The sequence below is a fragment of the Siphateles boraxobius genome, unplaced genomic scaffold, assembly GCF_051911475.1.
Source record: "Siphateles boraxobius isolate OS27281-9 unplaced genomic scaffold, OSU_SipBor_1 1, whole genome shotgun sequence".
In the NCBI taxonomy this organism is placed as follows: Eukaryota; Metazoa; Chordata; class Actinopteri; order Cypriniformes; family Leuciscidae; genus Siphateles; species Siphateles boraxobius.
Window position 1 is genome coordinate 14,375,341 of NW_027508699.1, and position 24,681 is coordinate 14,400,021.

Below are 24,681 nucleotides of genomic sequence, written 5' to 3' on the forward strand. Positions count from 1 at the left end.
TAATTATAAATTTATGTATATATATATATATATTTCTGTATAAAAAGAAGAGTTGGATTAAACAGAGCTGACTCTCCCTCGGGGGAGTGGTTTATACTGTACAGGTTGCCAATGGCGATTGGTCTCATTTCAATATCAGGTCTTCAAATGTCACAGAGAAGCGGGGTGCGAGGGTCACTTTTCACCAGGATTGCGTTCGGTTCCCGGCAACGTCCCTCACAGTGAACGCGCTCCAATCAGAAGGTTTATTCTTCACAAATCACATTTAACCCCTACTGAGATCTGTACAGTGTTGATTTTATTCGTTAGTTGATTTGCTTTCCACAAACAGAAGTTTTTCTTATTCAGAACCACTAACCAAAAGGCATTTTTCTTTTATCATTGAGATATCATAGAGAGACAGAACATTAAAGGCTTCTCCAAAAGTAAACCCGCCCATTTTTGCCCAATAAGACCAATTATACACAAACGAAGAAAAGAAAAAAATCATAAAAAAAATCATGTTACAAAGTCGAACCATCAGCAGCTTAGAGAACAGCGGTTCTCTGGTATTAGTATCAGAGGAACATGTTAAAAACACATGTTCTTGTGCTAAAATAACCTATTATAATAAAATAAAATAAAATAAAACAGTACCAATTAAGGAAAAGGTAGACCCATGGAAAAGGCCGTTAAGACAAAAGATGTTAAAAGATGATTAAAAAACACAAATATTCTAAATAAGAATAATAACAATTTTGTCATACTGGATGTTTAAAATAATAATAAATGATAATCATGATTTAAAAAAAAGCAGGAAAAAAAAAAAGATTTAGTGCTACCAGTAGCCTTCGACTGTAGTGTGGGTTGGCGTACGCTAAAGAGAAACTAGAATATAGTTTTTTTTAGATGGTGCTTCTTGAAAGAGAGTTGTCTATATTTCTTAAAGCAATCTCTTAGTGCCAGTCAATAACGGACTGCTGTGATTGGTTAACCAGCCACTGGATAGCCTGCCCTTCCCACCCCCCCAGATCTCTCTGTACAGGATGGGGTGGGGGAACGGTGGCTCAGAAGGGACACTTGGTGCACTCCTGAAGAGTTGTACCAGAGGGCTGTGTTCCAGGAGTGGTTACGTTGCATAGTGATCGAAGCTCCCCAGGTACTCCAGAGCGGCTCTGTAGCACAGCTGGTACTGGTCCTGCAGGGGAAAACAGTGCGTCAGTGGGACAAACTAATAACACAGTTATGGGAGTTATGGTGACAAAGAGATAACACTCCATATCAATTCCTGCTGTATATGATTATTTGAGACACCACTGAAATAGGAGTCTTGAGAAATAACGCTAGGCTCTACAAACAACATTGGTATGTTAACTAATTAGAGAACTTGGATGCAGTTGTTGAAGGAATGGACACATCTAATCAGTAATTGGTATTATAATGCTTGGGCAGTAGGACAGTACCTCTGTCTGCACCATGGCAGGCCTTTGTGTGCGCAGGGTCTTAACCGTCTGGAACAGATCCACCACACCCTCATATCTCATCCTCTCCAGGACAATACTCAGAGTGATGAAAACACCCGTCCTTCCCACTCCAGCACTGAAAAACAACAGCATCTGTTAACTTAACACCTGTTGCACAAGGGTGAAGGCTCTACGTGACACATAACACTGCTGTCTTGAGTGGAATCATGTTTGTGAGGCTGTTATAGAAATTCAATAGAAAAAATACAAGGTGTAGAAATGAAATGTAATGAAGTAAACCAATTATTTAATGCAAATTTTAAATAATTAATTAATGCAATTTGCAAATTATGCAATTTGTTATTTATTAATACATTTGAAAAAAGAATTATTAAAAGAATTTTATTTTATTATTCATTAATGTCATGAAAATTCCAGATTAATGAATGTAAAATCATTAAATAATAAAATTCAACATTCTAAAAAATGTGTAAAAAGAAAAATAATAAAGAAATAATGTATTACTAGAGCTGTCAAATCGATTAATCCCGATTAATTGCATCTAACATAAAAGTTTGTTTATATATGTGTGTGTTTATATATATATATATATATATATATATATACACACACATACACACACACACACACACACACACACACATACTGTATACATATATAAAATATAATATAAATACACGCATATATTATATGAACAAACTTGTGTTAGATACGATTAATCATGATTAATCGATTTGACAGCTTTAATCATTACAAATTATTAAATTAAAATGAGTATTTTAGTTTTAAATATGAATATAAAATAGAGAATTGGATAAAATATATAAAGTAATAGTAAATAAGTAATTTATTATTAAAAATGATTTATTATTAAATAAAAATAATTCATTCATTTATTGTGAAAATTACTAAAAATGAATGATAGAATAAAACAATGTAAAATAATAATTTATGATTAAGTGTATAACATTAAAAATAATAACAATTACAAATGATTAAATAATAAAATTCAAAAAGTGTAAAAGGTTTTAATTAGTAAAAAAGTTTACAAATATTTATTAAATATTTTTAATATGTTTTTTTATTACAAATTATTCATACAATTCAGAGCAAAAGTTAATTACATAAAATCTTTAAAAAAAGTGAGAACCCTACAAATAAATGCACTCATCTCCTTTTTGTCTAAAATGTTTATTTATGTGTTAAGTAGCCATGTAACCGTCAGTTGGTCATGATCACTAAACCCCTCTGCTTCATGTTGGGGTTTATAGAGTGACGCTGATCAGCTGACTGTAGACTATCCCTCACACATTATGCTATCAATATTTTCATTCAGACTTGTCCAATCACAGATCAGCATACCTGCAGTGAACAGTGATTGGTCCATCCTGCCCAAACTGCTCCTTGGTTTTATGAACTTGACCAATGAAATCAATGAATCCCTCTCCGGTTTTTGGCACTCCCTGCTCTGGCCAATCAGTGAACTGGAACTGGCGAATGGTTCTGGATTGACCGTCCTGAAGGGAATGCAGAATTACCGGCTTATTAGGCTGCTAGTATCACCCTCACATATGCACACAACAGCTGGACACCTCCCAGTCAGACCGCGCACAGCAGGGAGCCTCTGTCCATATGCTTGGTTTATGACCGTGTGTATGCGTTTCAGCTACAAGCTTTTCCATAACCCTGCCGCTATTTATAGTCGGCAGAAATCTCTAAAGTCCAAGGCGAGCCATAGGAAGTGAGAGCGAAACATCCGCCGCCAGCAACAGATTGCTCACACACCCCAGCGGTGCCCTCAAGTACCATACTGAGTGACATTCATCTGAAATAACAAACACAAATAAAGCTCCACTGCCCATTCCTTCAGGTGATGGATGCACGTACCCTGGCATCTGTGACTTTGAACTCTCGCAGAATGTACTGGGGCATGTTGTATTCAGCCATGGGATCCACCACAAAGTACTGATAGCGGGCAGAGCGCTCTGCAGGCCAGTACTGATGGCACTTCTCCTGCAGGATGAGGAAAAAATTGGAATTTAACCCTGATTAAAAAAGCAGGAAGGAGTTAAAAGGAGGAACATGCTCTTACCCGTCCCATCTCTCTGAGTTTGGTCAGCATTACTACTATAGTGGAATTGTGCTCCCATAACATCCTCCAGAAGTCCTCTGTGGTCTCCGCTAGAGGGCCCTGAGTGGCAATATAGGCCTTCTGCTGTCTGTGCACACACAAAAACATCTTTTGAGACCTTGATGCAAAACTAGCAAATGTGCCAGATGGATCACATGACCTTGACAGTGGCTAGAAAACAGCTGTGCCTTGACTATATCTGAAATGGACTAGTAGATATTTTTCTTAAAGGGACCCAAAAATTGAGTTTCAAACCTGCAGGAGTTGATTTCTTCTGCTGAACACAAAAGATGATATTATGAAGAATGTCAGTAACCAAATAGTTATGGCTCGTTTCCACTGAGCGGTACGGTACGGTACAGTTCGGTACGGTACGCAATTATTTGCGTTTCCACTGTCAAAAGTTGTGAATGGTACCAAAAAGCCGAACCGTACCGTACAACTTTTTGGGTACCCTTCCGTTGGGGTACCTAGCACAGTGGAACGGTACTAAAGGGTGGAGCTAGACTCACTGCAAAACGCTGATTGGTTGACAGAGATCGTCACTTGCGCGAGGGGAATGGCAACATAAGAAGCGCCATTTTTTAATATACAGTTGGAATATAACACTACGGTTATTCTTTCACGAAACGTAGTTTTAAGAGTTTTTCAGTAATGTTGTTTATTGCAACATTTGTACAAATGCAAATATTGCCTGGAATATGTTTAATATTTTTAAAATTTAAACGAAAAGATGCAGGGTTGTGTTTTATATTTTGTTTTGTTATAAATAGGCTAACGTTAAACATGCAGTAAATAATATAATCAGGTCTATACATTGCCTGAACCACATTTGTGTGCCTATAATGTTTAAAATGTATTTAAATGAAAACGAAAAGGGACAGAGTGGTGTTTTATAATATATTTCGTTTTATTGTTGCCTAAAATGTACACGCAGAGCGAGCTGAGTGACGCTTTCAAGAACGCGCTGTTCCATTTGGAGAATTACCGGACTCGCGTCCTCGGGAGTCATTCTGCTGAGAACTTTGCGTACTTGTTATTGAGAAATGCCTAATGTCGGCGCTTGTCTTCTTGTGACAAACATGGCGAGAAGCAAGGACAAAATCTGCTGTATGCCATCCATTAGTCTTTACTTTGTCGCTTTCTTCTTCGCACGAAAATGACGTTGATCGCTTCTTTCCTGCAAACACCACGCCTATCAAGTAGGGTACTGTTGGCGGTGGAAACACTAGCCGGATCATGGTTTACTGACCCGACCCGAACCGAACCGTACTGTACCGTACCGTACTGCTCAGTGGAAACGAGCCATTAATGAACCCCATTGACTTCCATAGTATTTTTTTTCATTATCATTTCGGTTCATCAACTGTTTGGTTACTGACATTCTTCAGAACCTCTTTTTTGTTCAGCAGAAGAAAGAAAGGTATACAGGTTTGGAAAAACTTGAGGGGGAGTAAATGATGACAGAATTTTCATTTTTGGGTGAAATATCCCTTTATTTTAATTTTTCTAAATTGTTGTAGCTTTATTTTATTTTTTTTGTGGCAGTGCTTTCAAGAAAAGTCTCTAACAAAAACACGTTTATTTTCACCCATAAAAATATACATTTGCTTTTGTGAACAAGCAATACAAATTTATGTTGTTATGATATATATATATATATATATATATATATATATATATACATATATAAAATATACATATGTTATGCTTGTACTATGAATATGTTATGGAAATTTTTAATTTTGTTGCATAGGAGCAACACAGTGTCAGTGGAATGGATGTGACAAATGTAGTCACTAAAGAGACTAATACAGTGAGCATGTTCTGTTTTTTATTTGATTTTTTGTTTTATCCATTATTGAATAGTTTATAGTGTTCTTTAAGTTAAAAACTAAAATAGAATACATATAAATAATAATATAGAAATTAAAAGTTCCTGTCATCAAGTCTTGTCATTCACATTAACATTTTAGTATTACATAATATTATATTAATAGAATACACTATACTATTGTTTGTGTAATTTGCAGTTTTTGTGAGGACTATGGTAGTTTTGACAATAAAAAGGTTTTAGTTTAGTCTGTTAATGGCTGCAATTGACATTCAGCCTACATATCCTATAATCTGTTGTTCTACCCATATGTCCAGTACACAGAGCTAAGGTGTTGTATTAAAATGACCACTGGGTGGCAGCAGCATACTTCCCTATGGCAGCTTGTACAATCAATGAGCACATGGCAAACACATCGCTGTCTCATACAAACAGTGCCACGGGTTAGCAACTAATGAAGGTGCTGCAGGCGAGGCAATAACATGGAACCGGGAGATTAAAGTCTGCTCAGGGCCTTGTTCCGACAAATAAAGAGACGGCAGAGAAGAAGAGAGGAGAGATGGGAAGAGACGAGCCAGAATGAATAGCAAAGAAGAGCGAGAGACCCCCTTCCCTCCCACCCACGGCCACTCATTCCAGAGCATACACACACACAAACACGTCGCTACTAACAACACACAGCAGACGTCAGGGACACACTGCCTTTGACAAAGCCGAATTACCTCTATATTAATCTGTTTTTCCTTGGAGGTTATTTTCACCCCCAATCAAACGAAATTCAACACGAAACCAAAAAAGGCAGACACAAAAACAGCTCTAATGACGTATCCGCTCGACTGGAGAAGCTCTTTGTAAACTAGCAAGAAGGTCAAGCATGTTTTTGTGCTTATCGCATTAACATGCTGTTTAAAAGAGGCTTAATTGCAGCTTTTTGACAAGACAACAAATCTCGGAGCAGACGAACCCAGAGGCTCGACTAGAGAAGGAGACGTGACCGGAGAACCGCTTTTTGAAGCTCATTTGGTTTTAAGAAATGGGAGTAGTGTCAATTACGCATTGGCACAGGTTCAGCTCCTCCAGAGTAGCTCTCATTAAGTTTTAATTCAAACGAGAGGGGCTGATGTATCAAGCCCCAAGACATTCCCTTCACAGACTCTGTGACATTTCGTGCCCACGCTTCGTTTTACGGCAAACACGACTGGCCTTTTCTCTCTCGCTTTTCTGTCTCGGATTTTTTTCGAGCGATCGCCCCGTTGAGAGTGCCTCCCTTTGTAATTCAATAAACAGCTGTCAGACAGAGTAAAGCAGCAAAATATGTGAAGGCTGAAAATATGTAGACAAACTACACTGTGCTGCTCATTGTTTAGGGAGAATATTGCAGTGGAGGAAAATAGGAGCTATGGATCATCTTATTTACCACATACAAGAACGAGTTTTGTCGCCTGATCTAAACAGAAACACTGCATTTATTTAGAGATGGATTCAGAAGCCTAAATTAAGACTCGCCAAGCGCCATATGTGAGTTAAAAATGGCTTTGGTGAGCAGATAAAACAAGCCAGTTGGCTGGTAACAATTAGGAAAGGCAACATATAATACATGGTTAAAGTCTAATTGTAACAATGATCTGATTCTCACGGATATAAGTGACCTATATATATATATATATATATATATATATATATATATATATATATATAAAAGAAAAAGTAGTATGTATACATAAAACGGTCCTGAAGCCTGAAACACTCTACGTGAGTACATATGCTTCTAGCTAAGTAAGGTTGGTTTTATGACTGAAATGTGTCTGTGATTCATAATGCAACAACTACTTGCACAGTCAGTTTTTAGACTCACATCTGACAGAATCTAACAGATATGTTTATGATAGCTACCTGAATAAAAAAGCACAAGACAGGCATCTATTGCAGCCCTCAGTGTTTCAGTAATGGTTTGGCTACCTGTATCCGTCGATACAGCTGGCATTGATGTAGTCAGATCCCTCCACTCCTCGGATTGGCTGCAGGCACACCCGCGTGGACTCGAAAGGCATGATATTGACCAGCCGGTTCTTGAACTTGTTGCAGGGCAGGTTGGCGCTGATGAATCGTGAGGTGTGGGCTTTGGAGTTGGCGAGTCTCTGTGGAAACAGCGTTGGGTTCAGAGGGCTGGCAAAAACATTATAGCAGAAAACAGTGTGAAACCGAAATGTTTTTTGAATGTGGGGGACTGTTAGTTGTGTAAATGTGAGTACTGCAGCAGTAGAAAGGGGTGCGGGTGTAACGGTCTGACTGAGAAAGCGAGGGCGTGACTGGCAGCGGGGAAGAGAAAGCACAGATGGACATCAGCAGTGAGCGCATGGAGATCATTGGCACTACTACAAGCTCTGTCTGTACTGGGTACCCACTCCGGTCTTTGCACCAGATGCTGTTTCTACTTCTAGAATCCGTTCTGAGTTGAGCTTATACCAGGGTTCAGTTATATCCAAATAGCATTATTAAGAGACGGAGTAGTATAACAATTTCAATAAAACTGTCATTAGGTGTTTACATGCACCAATTCTTGTCAATCCGAAAGAATCAAATCCGATTCCAGTTTCTGAAAGATTGGTTTATCTACCCTAAATATTGCTATCTGATTTAAAAATTCATGTGCATTTACATATTTCTATTCTGAACAAAATTTCCCGTTAATCGAATTAAGATCTACCCCGCTTCAATAGGATCGAAATTTCATTCGGATTAACTGCAGTGTTTTTCAATACAATTGTGAAATCAATCCTGTTATAAACATTATTTGGCTGCATGTAAATGTTACTGACTGAAGGTGCACTCAGTTTTGTTACATTGTGCTCACTTATATTACAGTCATCATGGGCTTATACGTACACCAAGTGGAAAGGATGCATTAGGGTTATAATAGTTTTTAATTTAGTTTTTATTTCTATTTGATTTTCAGCCTGTTTTTTTTCAATTTAGTTTAGTTTTCATTAATTGCCATTGATTGTTTCTGTTTATTTGGTGGGATAGTATCTTGATAATTAATATCAATTATGATATCACGAAATAATCAGATAATCAAAACATAGATAGAGTAGATCAAGTCAATCAACACCCCTAATGCTTGCACAGTCCTATAGCTCGTCCTGGGATGACATTTCATTCAGTAACATTAGGCAGTTTTGATTTACGTTAGGCAGTTTACGATTTACGCAGATGATCACGTTATTTTACATATGCATATGATTACATATTAAATTTTGTTAATGACAGTGCATTGTAAAGGTTCCAAGCTTTATAATCGTGAATTAAAATCTAAAATCAATTTGTTAGTTTTGGAATCATGAAAATGTATTTTTGTTTATTTTTTTCAGTTAACTCTTTCCCTGCTGTTGACGAAAATTTCCATAATTTATGAGACAATGCTTCCCTGCCATTGACGCAAATTTCCGGCTTTCCTTGTTTTCACTGTTATAAGGTAGGGGGCGCTATTATGCATCTTCTGAGAGAGAACTGAATCTCCTGATCAAAACGCAGGCAAAGAAGATGCAGAAACAAGCGATTTAATATGTAATCATATGCATATGTAAAATAACGTGATCATCTGCGTAAATCGTAAACTGTCTAACGTAAATCAAAACTGCCTAATGTTACTGAATGAAATGTCAACCCAGGACGAGCTATAGGACTGTGCAAGCATTAGGGGTGTTGATTGACTTGATCTACTCCATCTATGTTTTGATTATCTGATTATTTCATTCTGAATCTGATTCAGGTGCAGTCTTTGAATTTGTTTTTATTTTTCTCAGCTTTTTGCTCAAAATGTTGCTTTTATATGAAACTTACCCATATTCTAAGTGTTGCTAAAAAAAGAATGCACAAAGCTAGAATAAAATGTTATTTTTTTTAAGATCGGTGCAGTCACCTTAAACTCCAGCTCCATGGCTGTGACGGTCTCTCCAGATGGTGGCTGGGTGAGCTTCTGGATGTGGGCGTACAGGTTTCGGGCAGGGACCTCTGTGTTTCCACAAGTGGCGGCCTCCAGCAGGGCCTCGTGGATGAAGATGTACTGGTCCTCCGTCTGCACCATGTAGTTCCTCTGGGCTCTCATGCATGTGACGTGGCCATAAATGTCTACCGTCTTCTCGTGTTTCATGCGCTCCAGCATGGCATCAATGACTATGAAGCAGCCCGTGCGGCCCACTCCAGCACTGACAGACACAAACTGGTTAGACTACAAAGAAAACTGTACTAAGGTTGTCAATAGGTTACTTACTTTTAAACAAACATCATTACATTATATATATATATATATATATATATATATATATATATATATATACTGAATAATCAACCAAATTATTCACATATCAATATAGTGGTATGAAATATTATGGAAATCTTCTGGAAGGGGGTATGAAAATTACTTGCATTTTTTAAAAATTATTTGATTACATTTTTTTTTACATAATTAATCAAATGTGTTTACATCCCTATCTAAACACAAAGGTTGAATAAAACCTTTCATACAACTTTCAGCAAACATACAACTGTTCACTTTATAACAGAGTTGTATAAGACTGGAATAAAGTGAAAAGGTCGGCAGTAAATGCAGGACTAGGGAGCGGCGCTCACCTGCAGTGCACTACCATGGGTCCAGCATCAGGAGGGTTGCAGGCTTTGACCCTACGCAGGAAGGCTAGGATGGGGGTGGGGTATTCAGGCACTCCGTGGTCTGGCCAGGCCATGAACTGGAACTGCCTGAGCTCGCGTTTCTCACTAGAACCATTCTGTTTGAACAAAGTGGGAGGAAAGAGTTTAAGTGAGCTGAAAATGTGGAACTTACTATATGGAGAAAAAAGGCAAGTAACTTTTTACCTTATAAAGGGCAAAGGTGCGGACACTGTAGGTTGCCAACTCAACAGCGTCAAGCATGGTCACTTGGATCATTCCATAAGTCTCTGTGCCACGAATGGGCCAGTACTGGTCACACTTCACCTGTTTTAGAGAGTAAGCAAGTTTTTTATTAATGAATACTTCTATTAGAAAGTCCACAACAATATAAGCAGCCAACATTGATAATAATAGGACATGTGTATTGAGCATAATATCAGCATATTAGAATGATTTCTGAAGGATCATGTGACACTGAAGACTGAAGTCATCACAGGATTTAAATTACATTTTAAAATACATTAATGCTATTTTACTGTATTTTTGATCAAATAAATGCAGCCTTAGTGAGAATGAGAAACTTTTTTAAAAAACAAAAACAAAAAAACTCTTACTGACCCCAAACATTAGACCTGTAGTGTATTTGCTCTGAAAAAAAAAGTTTTTTTTGTTGTTGTTGTCAGAGGCACTATAATTTCAATCAAACAAGAGTTTGTACATTCAAAATGTTTAAATGCATTGAGTAAAATCCTAGATTTAAACAATGAAGGTGTATTTTAAATTTCCACAATGTCAGTAAATTAATACAAGGAAGAATAATATTCAAATGGTATATAAATTATATACAATCATTTTCATTTATATGCACTATTTACAGAAATGAATCTGTTCTTGGTTTTTATCAGACTATGAAAACATCTCTGTATTTACACTTAAGAAAAACTTTTATAACAATGTGATTATAACTTAAATTAAAACATGTTACTTGTTATATCGACTGCAAAATTATTGTGAATAGCCAACGGTCTATTACTATAATTTATTCAGTTTAACAGAAGCAAGCACCATTAACATTTTATGTATTTTCCATGTAAAATGAAAGTTGTAGTTGTTTACATATACTATGGCATTATTTACCTAATTTCATTGTAGTATTGAAAAGAGTAAGTTATGGCAGAGGGGTGAGACACCTGTACTTAAGCTTATTTTTGAATAGAGGGCAACTCTTATGAAGACCAACAAAGCAGAGTGCATTATTAATATTACTTAAAATGAGACAAAAGCAGTACAATTCATCCTAAATAGCATGTTTTGTATAGCGTTCAATCATCTACTCCAGGAAAAGACAGAAAAACGTAGAGTTCATTTCGTCTTCAAGGTAGGTCCTGTCAGCAATGAAACTAGGCCAGTTGTTCTGTCTCTGCTGGAGGTTTTCATCACAGGGCTTGGGGACGCCCTTTACCTATGAAGTAATGCTTTATGGGTGCACAGCCTTGCCAAAACTCACTCGTTTACCACGCTAGCTCTGCCAACACATGTCTCTTTCTCTTTAGCTCACATCTGACCTCCCATCCATCAACAAAAACCTGAGTGCACAAATTCTCCAGGGGGCGGAATTACAGGTTATCTTCTGTCAGATATGACATTTGAGCTGAAAAGAAAACTAGTTGACGGACTCTCTCCCTCACCAACCCTGGGTGCCACTGGCCCCCCGCTGAGCCCGGCACAACAGCACGCTAAAAGCCCACATAGTGATTGGACTCACAGAAAAGCAGGTCCCTTTAAAGCCAAGAAGAGACGGATGTTTTACAGCAACCATTTTACTGTGTCATCCAGTAAAAAGAATGGCAATGGTATTTTGTCTTTTATTTTTGTACTATATTATCTGCGGTTGGGTAGGAACTCATACTACCATTTTCAAGGGAACCTCAAGGTACCTGCTCTTTGTACATGGCTTTTTATGTACTCTGCACTTGAGTGTTTAAAAGATATATTAATACTTTTTTTTTTGGCATGGACACATTACATTTATCAAAAGTGATAGAAATATTGAGTAAAATTATAAACGTCTTAAGTAATGTCATTTTATGTTGTATTTTAAATAAATGCTGTTTATTTGATCGCATCAAATAATCCTGAAAGTAATGTATCATGGTATCCACAAAAATATTAAGTAGCTGTTTTCAACATTAATAATAATAATAATAATAATTAATAAATGTTTCTCGAGCATCAAATCAGTATATTAGAATGATTTCTTAAGGATCATGTAACACTGAAGCAACGACTGGTGAAAATTTAGCTTCACCATCACAGAAATACATTTTAATAGATATTCTAATAGAAAAGTTATTTTAAATCGCAATAATTTTTCACAATACTACAAAATCACAAATAAATGTAGCCTTGGTGAGACACCTTATTAAAACCTGTATTTAACAGTATTTTATGCACCCACCCTTTGTATTACTGTTTATTTTATTCATATGTATTTAACAGTTTATTTGTGAAAAAATACAAGGATTGCAAAACAGATCAAGGACTTTTTTGTCACAGATTTATAATTGTATACATTTTGTTAATATATATATATATATTTTTTTTTATAATTTTCAAATTACTATTGACAATTATTACAATAAAACATGCAATATAAAAGTATTAAATATATATTCTATATTTCATTATATAATGTAGTAGTATTGAATATTCTATACATATACATATATACAGTATATATATATATATATATATATATATATATATATATATATATATATATATATATATAATTTGTTAACATTTTTTTCTATAAACGGAAATATATTATCACACATTTGTGTGAGGAGCCTACTGAGAGTAATTATTGGTTTTGAATGTAGATGTCGTATGCCCCGGGTACTCACCCTGGACTTCTCTTCCAGTCTGGTCATCATGACGATGGTACTGGCTCTCTGCTCCCAAACCATCCTCCAGAAGTCGCTCAGAGTCTCAGGCAGAGGGCCCTGCGTAGCAATGTAGGCGTTCTGCTTACGGTAGCCGTCAATGTAGTTGGCATTGATGTAGTCGCTACCTGGAACACCTATAGAGAGAGACGACAATTCACTGGGAGCCCACCAGTATTTGTGCTAATTGCTTTCCCTAAACACACACATCTGTCACCATAATGAAATGTTAAAGGTCAACACATTTGTTTGACTTTTACCGTCCACGGGGGTGAGAACAACTCTCGAGTGGTCGTAAGCAATAACGTTGGCATAACGGTTCTTTGGCTTGTTGACCTCCAGGTTGGAGTTCTCCCATGTGAACTGCTGGCCTGGATCAATAGACTGCAGGGGAGAGACGAGAGGACAAAGAGAGAAAGAGGGAAATATGTTCAGTCTTTTGAGGCACCTTGTTTGAAGCTTGATACCACAGAGTGCCGCAGGGGTAAATTTGAGCTAGCATTATTTCAGCAAGAGAGGCTTTGTTTCTATAGCAACCCGATGTTTTGAAAGGAGACCGGCAAGAACCAGAGATGACTTCGCCACCAGGGGTTGTTAGAACTGATGGACTGGCAGAGCTCAAGTGTGGTAATTTGGATCCCTTTGTGGGCATATTGCAGTTCTGTTCCCTTACTCGTGATCATCTTCCCTGCAATAACAGCGAGTTCCTCTGCTGTTATCACTGGCAAAAAAACAGATGGCTTAGTGTTCACTGACACCATAATTCAAACACGATCACTGTAGGGGACCACTGACTCAGTGCGTCCGTACCTGAACTCAGTCGGGCATATGGCTTCGATGCTAAAGATTACATTCAGCATTCAGACGCTCAGCCTGGACTAATGGAATACTGGTGTCCATGTGGACTTTATGTGTGCACTTGATTTTGTGCCCGCTGACATGAACGAAGAGGGAAGAGCAATGGCTGAGGAATAGCAGACCCAACAGGGAGAGTGTGGATTTATGGAGACAGACAGAAAGCTTTAAAGAGAGAGGACAGATGAACACATCAGGAGGAAAACCCTGCATATATCACTGGCTGCTCGCATGAGGTGATACCCTGAATGAGTAACAGACATTAAAGGCAAGGCCATTTTATTAGAGGTCAGTTATCAGCGGTGTACAAATGTTTGAGAGGTCATGCTCATGTCACAGCCATTATGATGGATTATTACAGACATAACAAGGGACAGAGACAATCCAATTAAAAAAAAAAATAGAATTTATCACATTTATATATTGTGCGATTTGCAAGCATAATTTATGATACCATGTTACAAACACCATATACTAATAATCAAATTGTATACATGTACAGAATTATGTAGATGGTGACAATAATAAATAAATAAATAACCTATATCTGTCACAAGTCTAGTCTGTCTTTCTGTCTTGTTTCATGTTTAGCAGCTCCCCGTTATGTTTATTAGTCTGTCACAGGTGTTTCCTATTAGCCACACCCTCTTGTTATCTCGTAAGCTCGTTTACCCTTGTATTTAAGCCTGTGTGTCTAATTCAGTCTTTGTGGGTCCTTAATGTTGTTCGCTGGTTCTTCTGTTTCTGAGTCTGTGTTTGTATAGTTTGAGTTGGGTAAATAAAGTCAATCTGCAAATGGATCCTACTACCTCGTCTGCTTCAACCTCACGTGAAAACATCAAACAATTTGGGGCTGATTTTTTAGGTGGCACAATGATTCATTGCTGTCATAGTATTATTCTTATTATTAACCTGAAAAAAATGCAAACACTACTACAAATACAAATAATAACAACAAATATGAACCAAAGAACTACAATAAATGTTCAAAGTATATCTAAATATTGATATCTATGGTGGCAAGAATCAATCAATCCATAAGACAATAAGACAAAAACACAGTCTGGAAAATGTATTCATGATGTACTAACTTATTACAGTATGTACATTTTGAACACAAAAAAAGTTATGGACTGCAGCTTTAGGTTCATGTTCCTGTAGTAGAACCAATGAAGCAAGGTGCTAGCAATGCCAAGAGTCATGCGTTTGAAATACAGGGAGAACAACTACTGATCAACATATGCCTTTACCTGTAAATCATGGTGGATTACGCAGAAGTCAAATGAATAAAATGCTAATTTTCAGGATTTCATTTTAAATTTTAATTGAGTATGCTCTCAGCACCACATGGAGCTAGACGCTGAATTCCTCATTCTAACTTCAGAGTATTTCACGAAAGACTAGAGGTGGGGTGGTACTCTCCTTCTCAAGTCACAGGTCTCCTCAGCTCAAATGACACTGGGTCGTATCTGAGCATCGATCGACGGCAATATGCAGCACCCTGCTTGGCCGTTCAATAATGTTGCAGGGTCTCTTGTTATTCAGCATTGATCTTCCTGCTCTGGACAAGTCTCTGGTTGACTCAGTGTCCATCAACCTCCACAACCCATCACCTGATCTGGGATAACATCAGCCTCCTCAGATCCTTTCAAACTTGCATGCTTGTTTTAGACAAGAAACACCCTCTTAAGGGCCTCTCTTCAAAACACAACTGTTTTTTTTAAATGTCCATATATGAAGTAATGTTCAAATATAAACAGCAACTCAGCATTCAATATGAATCAATTGCCATATTGACGTATCTGATGTGCTAAGTGTTTCACTGCCAGGTTATCAGCAAGCATCTTGGAGGAACATTTACTTTGCCGTTTGCTGTGAGCTTTCGCATGCAAGTTCAGGTAATGTGCGAAGACGACAGCTGGTATGCTGACTGGCAGTGCTCGGCAAACAAGGGGAACAAATATGAGCTGTCACTACATGAGATGACAAGCTTGAGAGATGCGGATAATGATAGCGGTGGGAGGTAAACGCGGGCTCCTATAAAAAGCTTCAGCTCTAGAGGGTTGACAAACATAAGCTCGTTACTGGTGAGAATCAGTGTCTGATGGGAGCGTTAGCAATGGCTATTGCCACCAGTTGAGCTGAGGAGTGATCTACAGAGCACTTTAAAACTTTCTGGTTCATGTTTATGCAGTGTAAAGCATTGAAAAACAACAGATTGGGTTAAATGAATACGTACATCTTCAGGTTAACCCTCTGGGGACGGATTGGGCGGTACCGCCCAAAATGACATACTTTTACAAATGTGTAATTATCTTAAAAACTATTAATGATAGAGAGGTGCGGTCTTTTTTGCCGTCTTCCTCAGATTCCGCTGAAAACAGTGATAACAAACTTACCCGGATTGTATACACACTTCCTTGTTGCGCAATACCACTTCGTCAAAGGCCAATGAAATCGATGTTGTTTGGCAGATTCACGAGCAACAACCAATGGAAAAATTGCCGATGGAGGAATATCAAATCGGATGACTCTGTTGCCTTGCAAGGGGTGGTACTATATACTATTACACAAACAGCATTGAGTGGCAGAGACGACAGAAAGCAAACAGACGCCTCGAGTATAAACAAGGCTTTACGGAGCGAGAGCGCACAGAGAAATGAGAGAGAGACAGAGCAATCATAATATATATATATATATATATATATATATATATACACATACAATTATAGCATTATTCATTGTTTTAGCACTTTTAAGATGGCAAGCAGTAAACGATTTACGGTGGAACAAGCTCTGGAACAATTACTGGAGAGTGACGAGGAGAAAGCATTGCTTAGAAGATTCTAAGCATTCCTAAGAAAAACGCCTGGGACTATTTGTAAATAAAGTTAAATTTTTCATTGTTCTTTACACATTTTATTTAACAATTACACATGTATGTCAAGCAAAGGCTTTGAAAAATATATTTTTTGTTCAAAAACTGTTCACTATTGTTGTGTGATGTGTGATTTACAGAAAAATAAATGCCAAAAATCAAATTTCCGTTTTTGAAATTCTCTAGTTTATGGTACATTTTCACTCATACTTCCTTTATAATCATATTACATGTGTGCTTATGTTAGCTTAGGGTCTTCTGAATCCATGGATACCAAACAGACAGTGTTCCATCTCCATTACATATAGTTTATAAGCCCAAATGTAAAAATAGAGAAAACGGACCAAAAAGAGCTTAGTCCCCAGAGGGTTAATAAGGGTGCCATGCTGGTTTAATGTAAAGATCACCTGTATGGTGTGGTCACAGATTTTTCAAGAGGAAGTAGCAATTGATTACAAGGCAGAGGGGAAAATATCTTTGGCAGATATAAGTATGAGATAAACTGAGACAATGAAACTGAGCAACGGATGCATCGAGTAGAACATGGAGCCAATAAACGTGATGGTGACCCGCTGCCTTGCTCATGCTGGCTGGACTAGGGTACTTCCATTGGCCCAAGCGGAACCATCTGTCCCCTTGAGAGGGGGCCTTCCTTGACAGGAGGACATGACATCATGACATGCCAAGAGCAGGTTGTGAGCACCGCCTGGCTACAGAAGGCTTGTGTGATGAAAACCACAACGCAGAGAGATTAGTCACATATGACTGTTGAAATGGCTTGATCCATCCCTCATCTGAGCAATGAATAAAAGGAGGACTATAATAAGACAAAATCCTTGTCGTCTTTGCATTTTACTTTCCGCAGACACGTGTAATTACAGAAAAGAGGGTTTCGTTGGTTTGAGTGAAGTTTTAATTGCAGTTTTGCTATAAATACGACTGATAAAAGTGAGATGGGAAGAACAAATGAAAGAAAGAGACGTGTGTGATGCTGGCAAAATCGACAACTACTTCAACTGGTATCTCGCTATGTTTAAGATTAATCTACTAATACATCCACACCAAATGTTTGTCAAAAGTTCAATCGCTAATTCAAGGATGCACATTTTGGGCCAACACCGTCTGATCTTTTAATAACTCCACACCTTTAGGGTGATGGCTGACAGGCATGGTAAATATCTCTCTTAGCAAGGTTTAACAGGCTTACAAGATGTGACAGTGCTTATGTGTTTCTTGCAGGTTTCTAGAGAGAGAGATCACGGGAAATTGAACATCTGCCTATCTGAAAGAGGCAAGCGCTAGCAGCTGTCATAACACTGGATGTGGGCGCTCTAACCGATGATGGCAGGAGAAACTATTAGATAATGCCAAAGTGTGCAAAGCGAGTGAGCAAATGATTTAAAAAACAGTAAAGACAGAACTAACTTCACAAAAGTAACAAAAACACAAAATAAAAATGGCAAATCAGATCAAACAATGGAAACCCAGACAAAATAAGTGCTCTTTTTTAAAAAGTTCCTAAAAACATAGGCTTAAGTTTTGCTCAGTTTCAGCAGTTTCTTAAAGGGCATTTAAACTGGTAGTGACAAGCTTCACCATACATTTTTTCAGAACCGATCCAATACCAAAAATTCTGAGTATCGACCGATACAGCGTAGTTAAAAAAAAAAAAATTAAGTAGAATTTCTATAACTCTGTGTTGTAGAGCCCTGCATTTCAGCCCGAGCCCAACGGGCCCCGACTTATTTACGCCCCTAAGGCTGGGCTTCGGGCCAATTTTCACATCATAGTTCACATGCGGGCCGGGCCTTGGGCCTTTTTTGGGTTATCCTTTTTATATTTTTAGACATTTATTAAAAGAAAATATGAGAAGTTGACGTCGACGATAGAAAAACAAACATAAAAAGACATTTCATAACCTGTTTTTAACCTATCTTATAATTATACTGACATTCATTCATTCATTCATTCATATATATTTTATTTCATTCTTTTGAAAAAGAAATGAAAAGGAGCAAAAAGAAGATAAACTTATATTATCTGCCCCTTATCAACATAAGTCAAATTACAATTCCAAAAAGGTACGCTTACAACACACGTCTACTTTGCAGCACCAGTATGCAAAGTCATAAATCAAATATCACATTTCCCTGCTAAATAGATGCATTATATTTTCCTATTAGTAATGTTTTTACACTCTTCTTAAAAACAAAAAACGATATAGAAGTTTTAATTTCACTATTTAGATTGTTCCACAGACTGACACCTTGTATTGAGACACATCTTTCCTTTAATTTTGTTCTAAACATGACAGTCTCACGCACGCACACAGAAGGTTTCCCGTCAGCGCAAGCTGCGCGACCCACGATGCACCTCATGCGCAATGGAGAATATTAAGAGAAAACAGTAAGAGACTGTTCTAACTTTTTGTGTGATTGGACTTTATTTTCGTTTAACTGTTGGAAACTACTGATGTTTTTCGTTTGATTGGACTTTATTTTCGTTTAACTGTTGGAAACTACTGGAAAAAAGAATGGCCATGTTATGTGGTGCATTTTTGAGGTAAGATAATCTGCAAGTTTGTTTTTAATTTATTTAATTTAATTTGTTTAGATTGTAGGCTATTGCTCATTTCGTTTGTGAGCGCTGCGAGCAGCCTGAGTCTGCCTCAGTATTATTTCAAAAAATGTCGTTTTACTCACTGTGGTTTAATAAATAAACATGTATTAAACTAACTGTCTGTGTGATATGCTTTACGTGTTTTATATCTATGGATTTTATTGTAGCCAAGGAAAGTATTAGCGTTGATTTGAGAGGCTAAATTGATCAAACATGTTTTACTCGCTGTCGGCTCAGCTGCTTGGTCGTCATTTAAAAAAAAAAATTGCTCCAAACATTTGTCTAAATTAACTTAGTAAATAAATTAAAAGAAACATAACTAACAAAACTGACCTATTTTAATGGCTGCAAACAGGCTGTCGCTGTGTAATGAAAAAAAAACGGGCGCGGACTCGGCCTGATAATTTTGATGAGCTGTCGGACACGGGTCGGGCTAGGGCCTAGATTTGAGGCCTGTGCAGGGCTCTACTGTGTGGAACTGATAATCACTCTTTTGTGTGTTAAACACAATCTACTTAATACAGACAACTTCATTATAAAGAAAACCAACAAATCAAAAAAATATATGCTCATAATCGATGACAAAAATGCTATTATAAACTAGATTAGTGGATAATTCAGCAGTAAAATTTACTCTAGAAAAATCACGAGTGCACAAAATTGTACAAAATATGAACATTTAGTGAAAAAAAACATTTAGTGGGGAACTAATAAGAGACAATAATTGCACTAAATCTGGTAAAAGGTTACACATTGCTTTTTGTATCGTTGTAAAATACATTCATGAAAAACAAGTATATATACACACTATAAAATAAAGACATCTTTTAAATGTAGAGCGCAGCTGTTTAATGAGGCAGCAACATATGATAGATAGGAAAGAACAAGAAAGGCTATTAATAATCTTGCATTGCACAAAAGTATTATGCCATATTACGCTGTTTGAATGCTGAATGGAGAATGACTGACAGCCACAGCCAACGGAAGAGTTTAGGTGAACTTGAATTCAATTACTTAAATATTCATTTCATAATATTTCATCTCACATTATACTATAGAATGGCTTCAGAACACTTATAATATAGTGCACGGAAACTTTATGGTGCTTTAAAATCTTTTTGTGCCTTCTGTGGGGCTTAACAATAACACAGAATGGTATATGCACAATATCGGATTTGGATCGGCACCGTTTGACCGATACCCGATCCGCCAAAGAATGGCAGTATTGGAGCCGATACCGATACTGAGTATCGGATCGGCGCATCCCACTGCCCCAGTGACCTTTATGGTTACAATGGCGAAATTTGTGCACAATATTTCCTCTAAGTGCAGCAACCATATACTGTTAATTTTCAATGAGAGTTGGCAATTTCTGGCAACACGAGTTGAAGAGACCATTGGCGAAGCAACAGAAGAGCTCAACTTTATGCAAATGAACAGTTATGGTGACTCTCTAGCTCATAGACTCTGTGATCTTCATCTAATTAATCGATGTCAGTGTGAACATAGCCTTCCTGGGGGACACAAAGGCAATAAAATAGCTAAAAATCAGAAGTTCCTGGACTTCTCATCTATAACTTTCAAGTGTTTCTTAATTAGCTGGTTCAGGTGTGTTTGATTTGTGTTGAACTGTGAAGGAAGGTAGATCTCCAGGCACAGGATTGGGCACCTCTACTCTAGTAAAACTACAACAATACCACATCAGAGCAAGGGTAGCAATCCTGCCCCTGGAGGGACACTTTCAAGCAGACTTAAGTTCAAACAACTGTTCTAACAGCGTTGGAGCTGAACGCTGCAGGAAAGTGGTCCTCCAGGAGCAGGTTTTGGAACCCAATTTCCTAGAGAATCTGCAACCGTAATTAATATTTTCGATGCTAAACTTTCAAGCAGTACCAGTCGAATGAGTTTAAGGTACTGTCCTACCTCATACTCCTGGGAAAAGCGGAGGGCATCATTGGCCTTGAGTCGCTCGATGTGGTCCGCCAACTCGCAGACAGATATGGGAGGATGTTCTCTCATTCCTAAAATAGAAAGTAAGACAACAAGAAGTGATGAGCACATCCCAGAGTATCTCACCTGATGCATTGTACCGTTACGGAGGGGAGCGAGTCTGTCAGTTTTGAGTTGAGGAGGACAAAATATAAAGAGATTCTTCTTGCACCTTGATGTGACACGATCCCTCTGCGAGATTTGTGGTGACATATGTTGTGTCCTCTTACGTCTATACCCCAAACACACTCTGGATTTGTTGTCTGAGGGGTCGGCTTGCTGCAAAAACCATTTCCCTGCCACGGCCAGCGTTTGTGAACGTATGAAGGCTACATGCTCAGCTGGATCTGAGGTAATGCTCAGTCTGCATGATGTTCGATGAGGAAAGGAAGGAGGTTTGTAATAGAGAGGGTCTGTCATTGGGATTCCAATGGTTGAGGATGAATGAGCAAGACAGGGATGCTTAATGGGACATGGTTGGGTATGATTCCCTATTATGAGTTCATTATGCCCACAGTGAGCACAGTAATGTCTGGACGAGCCCCCTGCCAGATACTTCATGCAACCATTACTGCGAGACAGTGGGCGGCAGGATCAGGGGCCACTCTCTTAATCAACCGCACTGATACGATGCCAAAAAAAAAACCTGATTTGCTGTATCCTCTGGTCTGGCAGAATGCAGACACATCTTGCATTTCTTTGCTTGAATATGTCAGTCATGTGTTGCAACATACTGTGTATGTAAATCCTCATTAGGAGTACATGCTAATTTAGAGTGTCAGTGGTGTAAGCTGGGAAATGCTTAGTAGTAGATAAAGGGAGTACCTTGAGTACCAAAAACCATTATATACATGTGACAAAGTAATGTTAAAAGTAATGTTAAAACAGTAAAAATAAGCAACAACTCTCAACCATATTTTTGCTGGATACCGTATTCCTGAATACTCGGTATTCAGATATCCTACTCATTTGACATACTGTTTTTTTGTGTACTTTGTAGCAGGAAAGTACATATGTACATATAACAAAAATGGAGTTTGCAATGTATATACTACATACATAATTTCAATTTTTTCTAGCATAAAAAATGAGACACAAAGTATTCTGTATATTTAGAGGCTAATGTTGCAATAAGCTGCACCATGAGCACATTAAGTGAATTCAGCACTTGTTAAACAGCAAGTTAATTAGGCAACGAAGAGCTACAACCCAGCATGCAAAGCAGGGAAAGGCCGATTACAAGATGTCTGGAATTGAAATGAATGTCCAAGGTCGTTAAAGTGAAAATGTAACTAGAAACGTGTGGATAGGAGACTGGACATCTTGCTACAACATATAAGACAACGGCAGGAAATAAAGTTTGATAATACGGGCATGTGTATTCTGTACATAACATACAAGTAATAACTCCTGCATTTAATGCAGGTACAACACAAGCAATTCCTGCCTCAGATATGGGTGTTTCTTCAACCAGGGCACTAGAAAACACACTTTTTTTCAAATCATTCAACAGTTTTTTTTTCTCTGAAACATTGTAAACATTTCAACCACAGTATCATTTTCATCACATCTCACGTAAATTATTATCTGCTTAAACAGCATTTTAGAAATCAAATGCATAACTCCTTTGTCTAGTCTTTGTCTTAGGCTATTTTTATAATTAGCATGTTATATAACCTAAATACACATAATTAAATCACGTTTTCACCAAGAAATATTCTATTCTTAGTAATATTTATTACCTTATACTTTTTCATTAATTTCTATACAAATGTTGATACTATTACCCAAATTATTGGATGTAATGAAAATGACGCCATAACTGAGGGACAGACGTAAAATGTGTAAATATTTATATGAATTACTTTGACAATAAATATTAAAATGGCTTGTTTACTTAATCTATTTTTGATGGATTTTCATATTTTATGAAGTCTGAGTTAAAACAATAGTATCTTTATATAAGACATATTTAAAAAGTAGCCAAAATTTGTAGTCAAATTTGTAGTATTTGCTGATGATACAAACATCCTTAGTTTTGGTCAGAATTTAAAGCAACTCCTGGATCTAATCACTTCAGAATTCAGAAAAATAAAACAGTGGTTTGACACAAATAAGTTATCATTAAATTTGATTAAAACTAAATTTATGTTATTTGGCAATTGTAAATTAATCAATCAAGCTCAGTTACAGATCGAAGGTGTTAATATAGAAAGAGTATATGAAATAAAATTCCTTGGAGTGATTATAGACGACAAGATTTGCTGGAAATCTCACATAAAACACATTCAAACAAAATTGTCAAGAAGTATTTCAGTCCTGTCTAAAGCTAAGCACATTCTGGATTACAGATCACTAAACATTTTTTATTGTTCACTGGTGTTCCCGTATTTAAATTACTGTGTAGAGGTTTGGGGCAACACATATCAACAGTCATTGCAATCGTTATTTATACTTCAAAAAAGAGCAATGAGAATAACTCATAACACTGGATATTTGGATCACACCAATTCATTATTTTCAGAGTCTAAAGCATTAAAATTATTTGATTTAGTTGCATTTCAAACAGCAGTCATTATGTTCAAGGCTAGAAACAATTTATTGCCTGGCAATATACAGAAAAGGTTTTCTGAAAGAGAGGGTGGCTACAACTTAAGGGGAAAGTCAAATTTTAAAACTCCCACTTTTCGTACAACTAGGAAAAGCCACTGTTTTTCTGTTAGTGGTGTTAAATTGTGGAACAAACTAAATAATGAATTAAAGCAATGTCCAAATTTATTCCATTTTAAAAAGATGTTCAAATAAACTATATTCCAGAGGTATAGAGAGAAACAGTGCTAATAATAAAGTGTGCTTATATTGAATCATTTGTAGTATGTAAAAATATTGTCGTGTATGTGTAATATTGGTATGTGATGTATGTGATTAGAACTTTTGAAGATTTTTTTTTTATTGATTATAGATTATTATCTCTGTAGACTTATTATTTCATAGTTATTTCGTTAAATACGGTAGAAATGGCATAAAGGGTTAGGAGTGTATACGTTTTACTTCTTCCTGCCTCCTTTTGTGCATGTAAATAGAAGTCTTTAAGTTTTTGAAAGTATGGAGTTTTACTTTGTTGTTTTGTTTTCTTTATTAGTTTCTTTGAATGATAATTTTTTAAATTTTATTTACATGTTCAAAAAAATAAAAAAATAAAAAAAAAATAAAATAAAATATATGAAGGCATAAATAAAAATGTTTCAAAGAATGCAACCTTCATATCTATCTATCTATCTATCTATCTATCTATC

The 24,681-nt window shown here is 37.0% G+C and overlaps 1 protein-coding gene across 5 annotated transcripts in view; it reads right to left on the reverse strand.

Annotated features, from left to right (window-relative positions):
* Nucleotides 1-276: 276 nt before the first annotated feature.
* ptprfb (protein tyrosine phosphatase receptor type Fb) overlaps nt 277-24,681 on the reverse strand; it is a 225,132-nt gene continuing 200,727 nt past the window's right edge. For all 5 annotated transcript variants that reach the window (XM_077221244.1, XM_077221240.1, XM_077221241.1 and 2 more), the window contains 12 exons: nt 21,320-21,417; nt 13,305-13,428; nt 13,006-13,181; nt 10,304-10,423; nt 10,061-10,215; nt 9,351-9,636; nt 7,388-7,566; nt 3,556-3,682; nt 3,351-3,476; nt 2,826-2,980; nt 1,443-1,578; nt 277-1,177 (listed from right to left, as the gene is read on the reverse strand). In XM_077221244.1, coding sequence (XP_077077359.1) covers nt 1,109-1,177; nt 1,443-1,578; nt 2,826-2,980; nt 3,351-3,476; nt 3,556-3,682; nt 7,388-7,566; nt 9,351-9,636; nt 10,061-10,215; nt 10,304-10,423; nt 13,006-13,181; nt 13,305-13,428; nt 21,320-21,417 — 1,751 coding nt within the window. In that variant the 3' untranslated portion in view covers nt 277-1,108. The remainder of the gene's footprint in view (nt 1,178-1,442; nt 1,579-2,825; nt 2,981-3,350; nt 3,477-3,555; nt 3,683-7,387; nt 7,567-9,350; nt 9,637-10,060; nt 10,216-10,303; nt 10,424-13,005; nt 13,182-13,304; nt 13,429-21,319; nt 21,418-24,681) is intronic.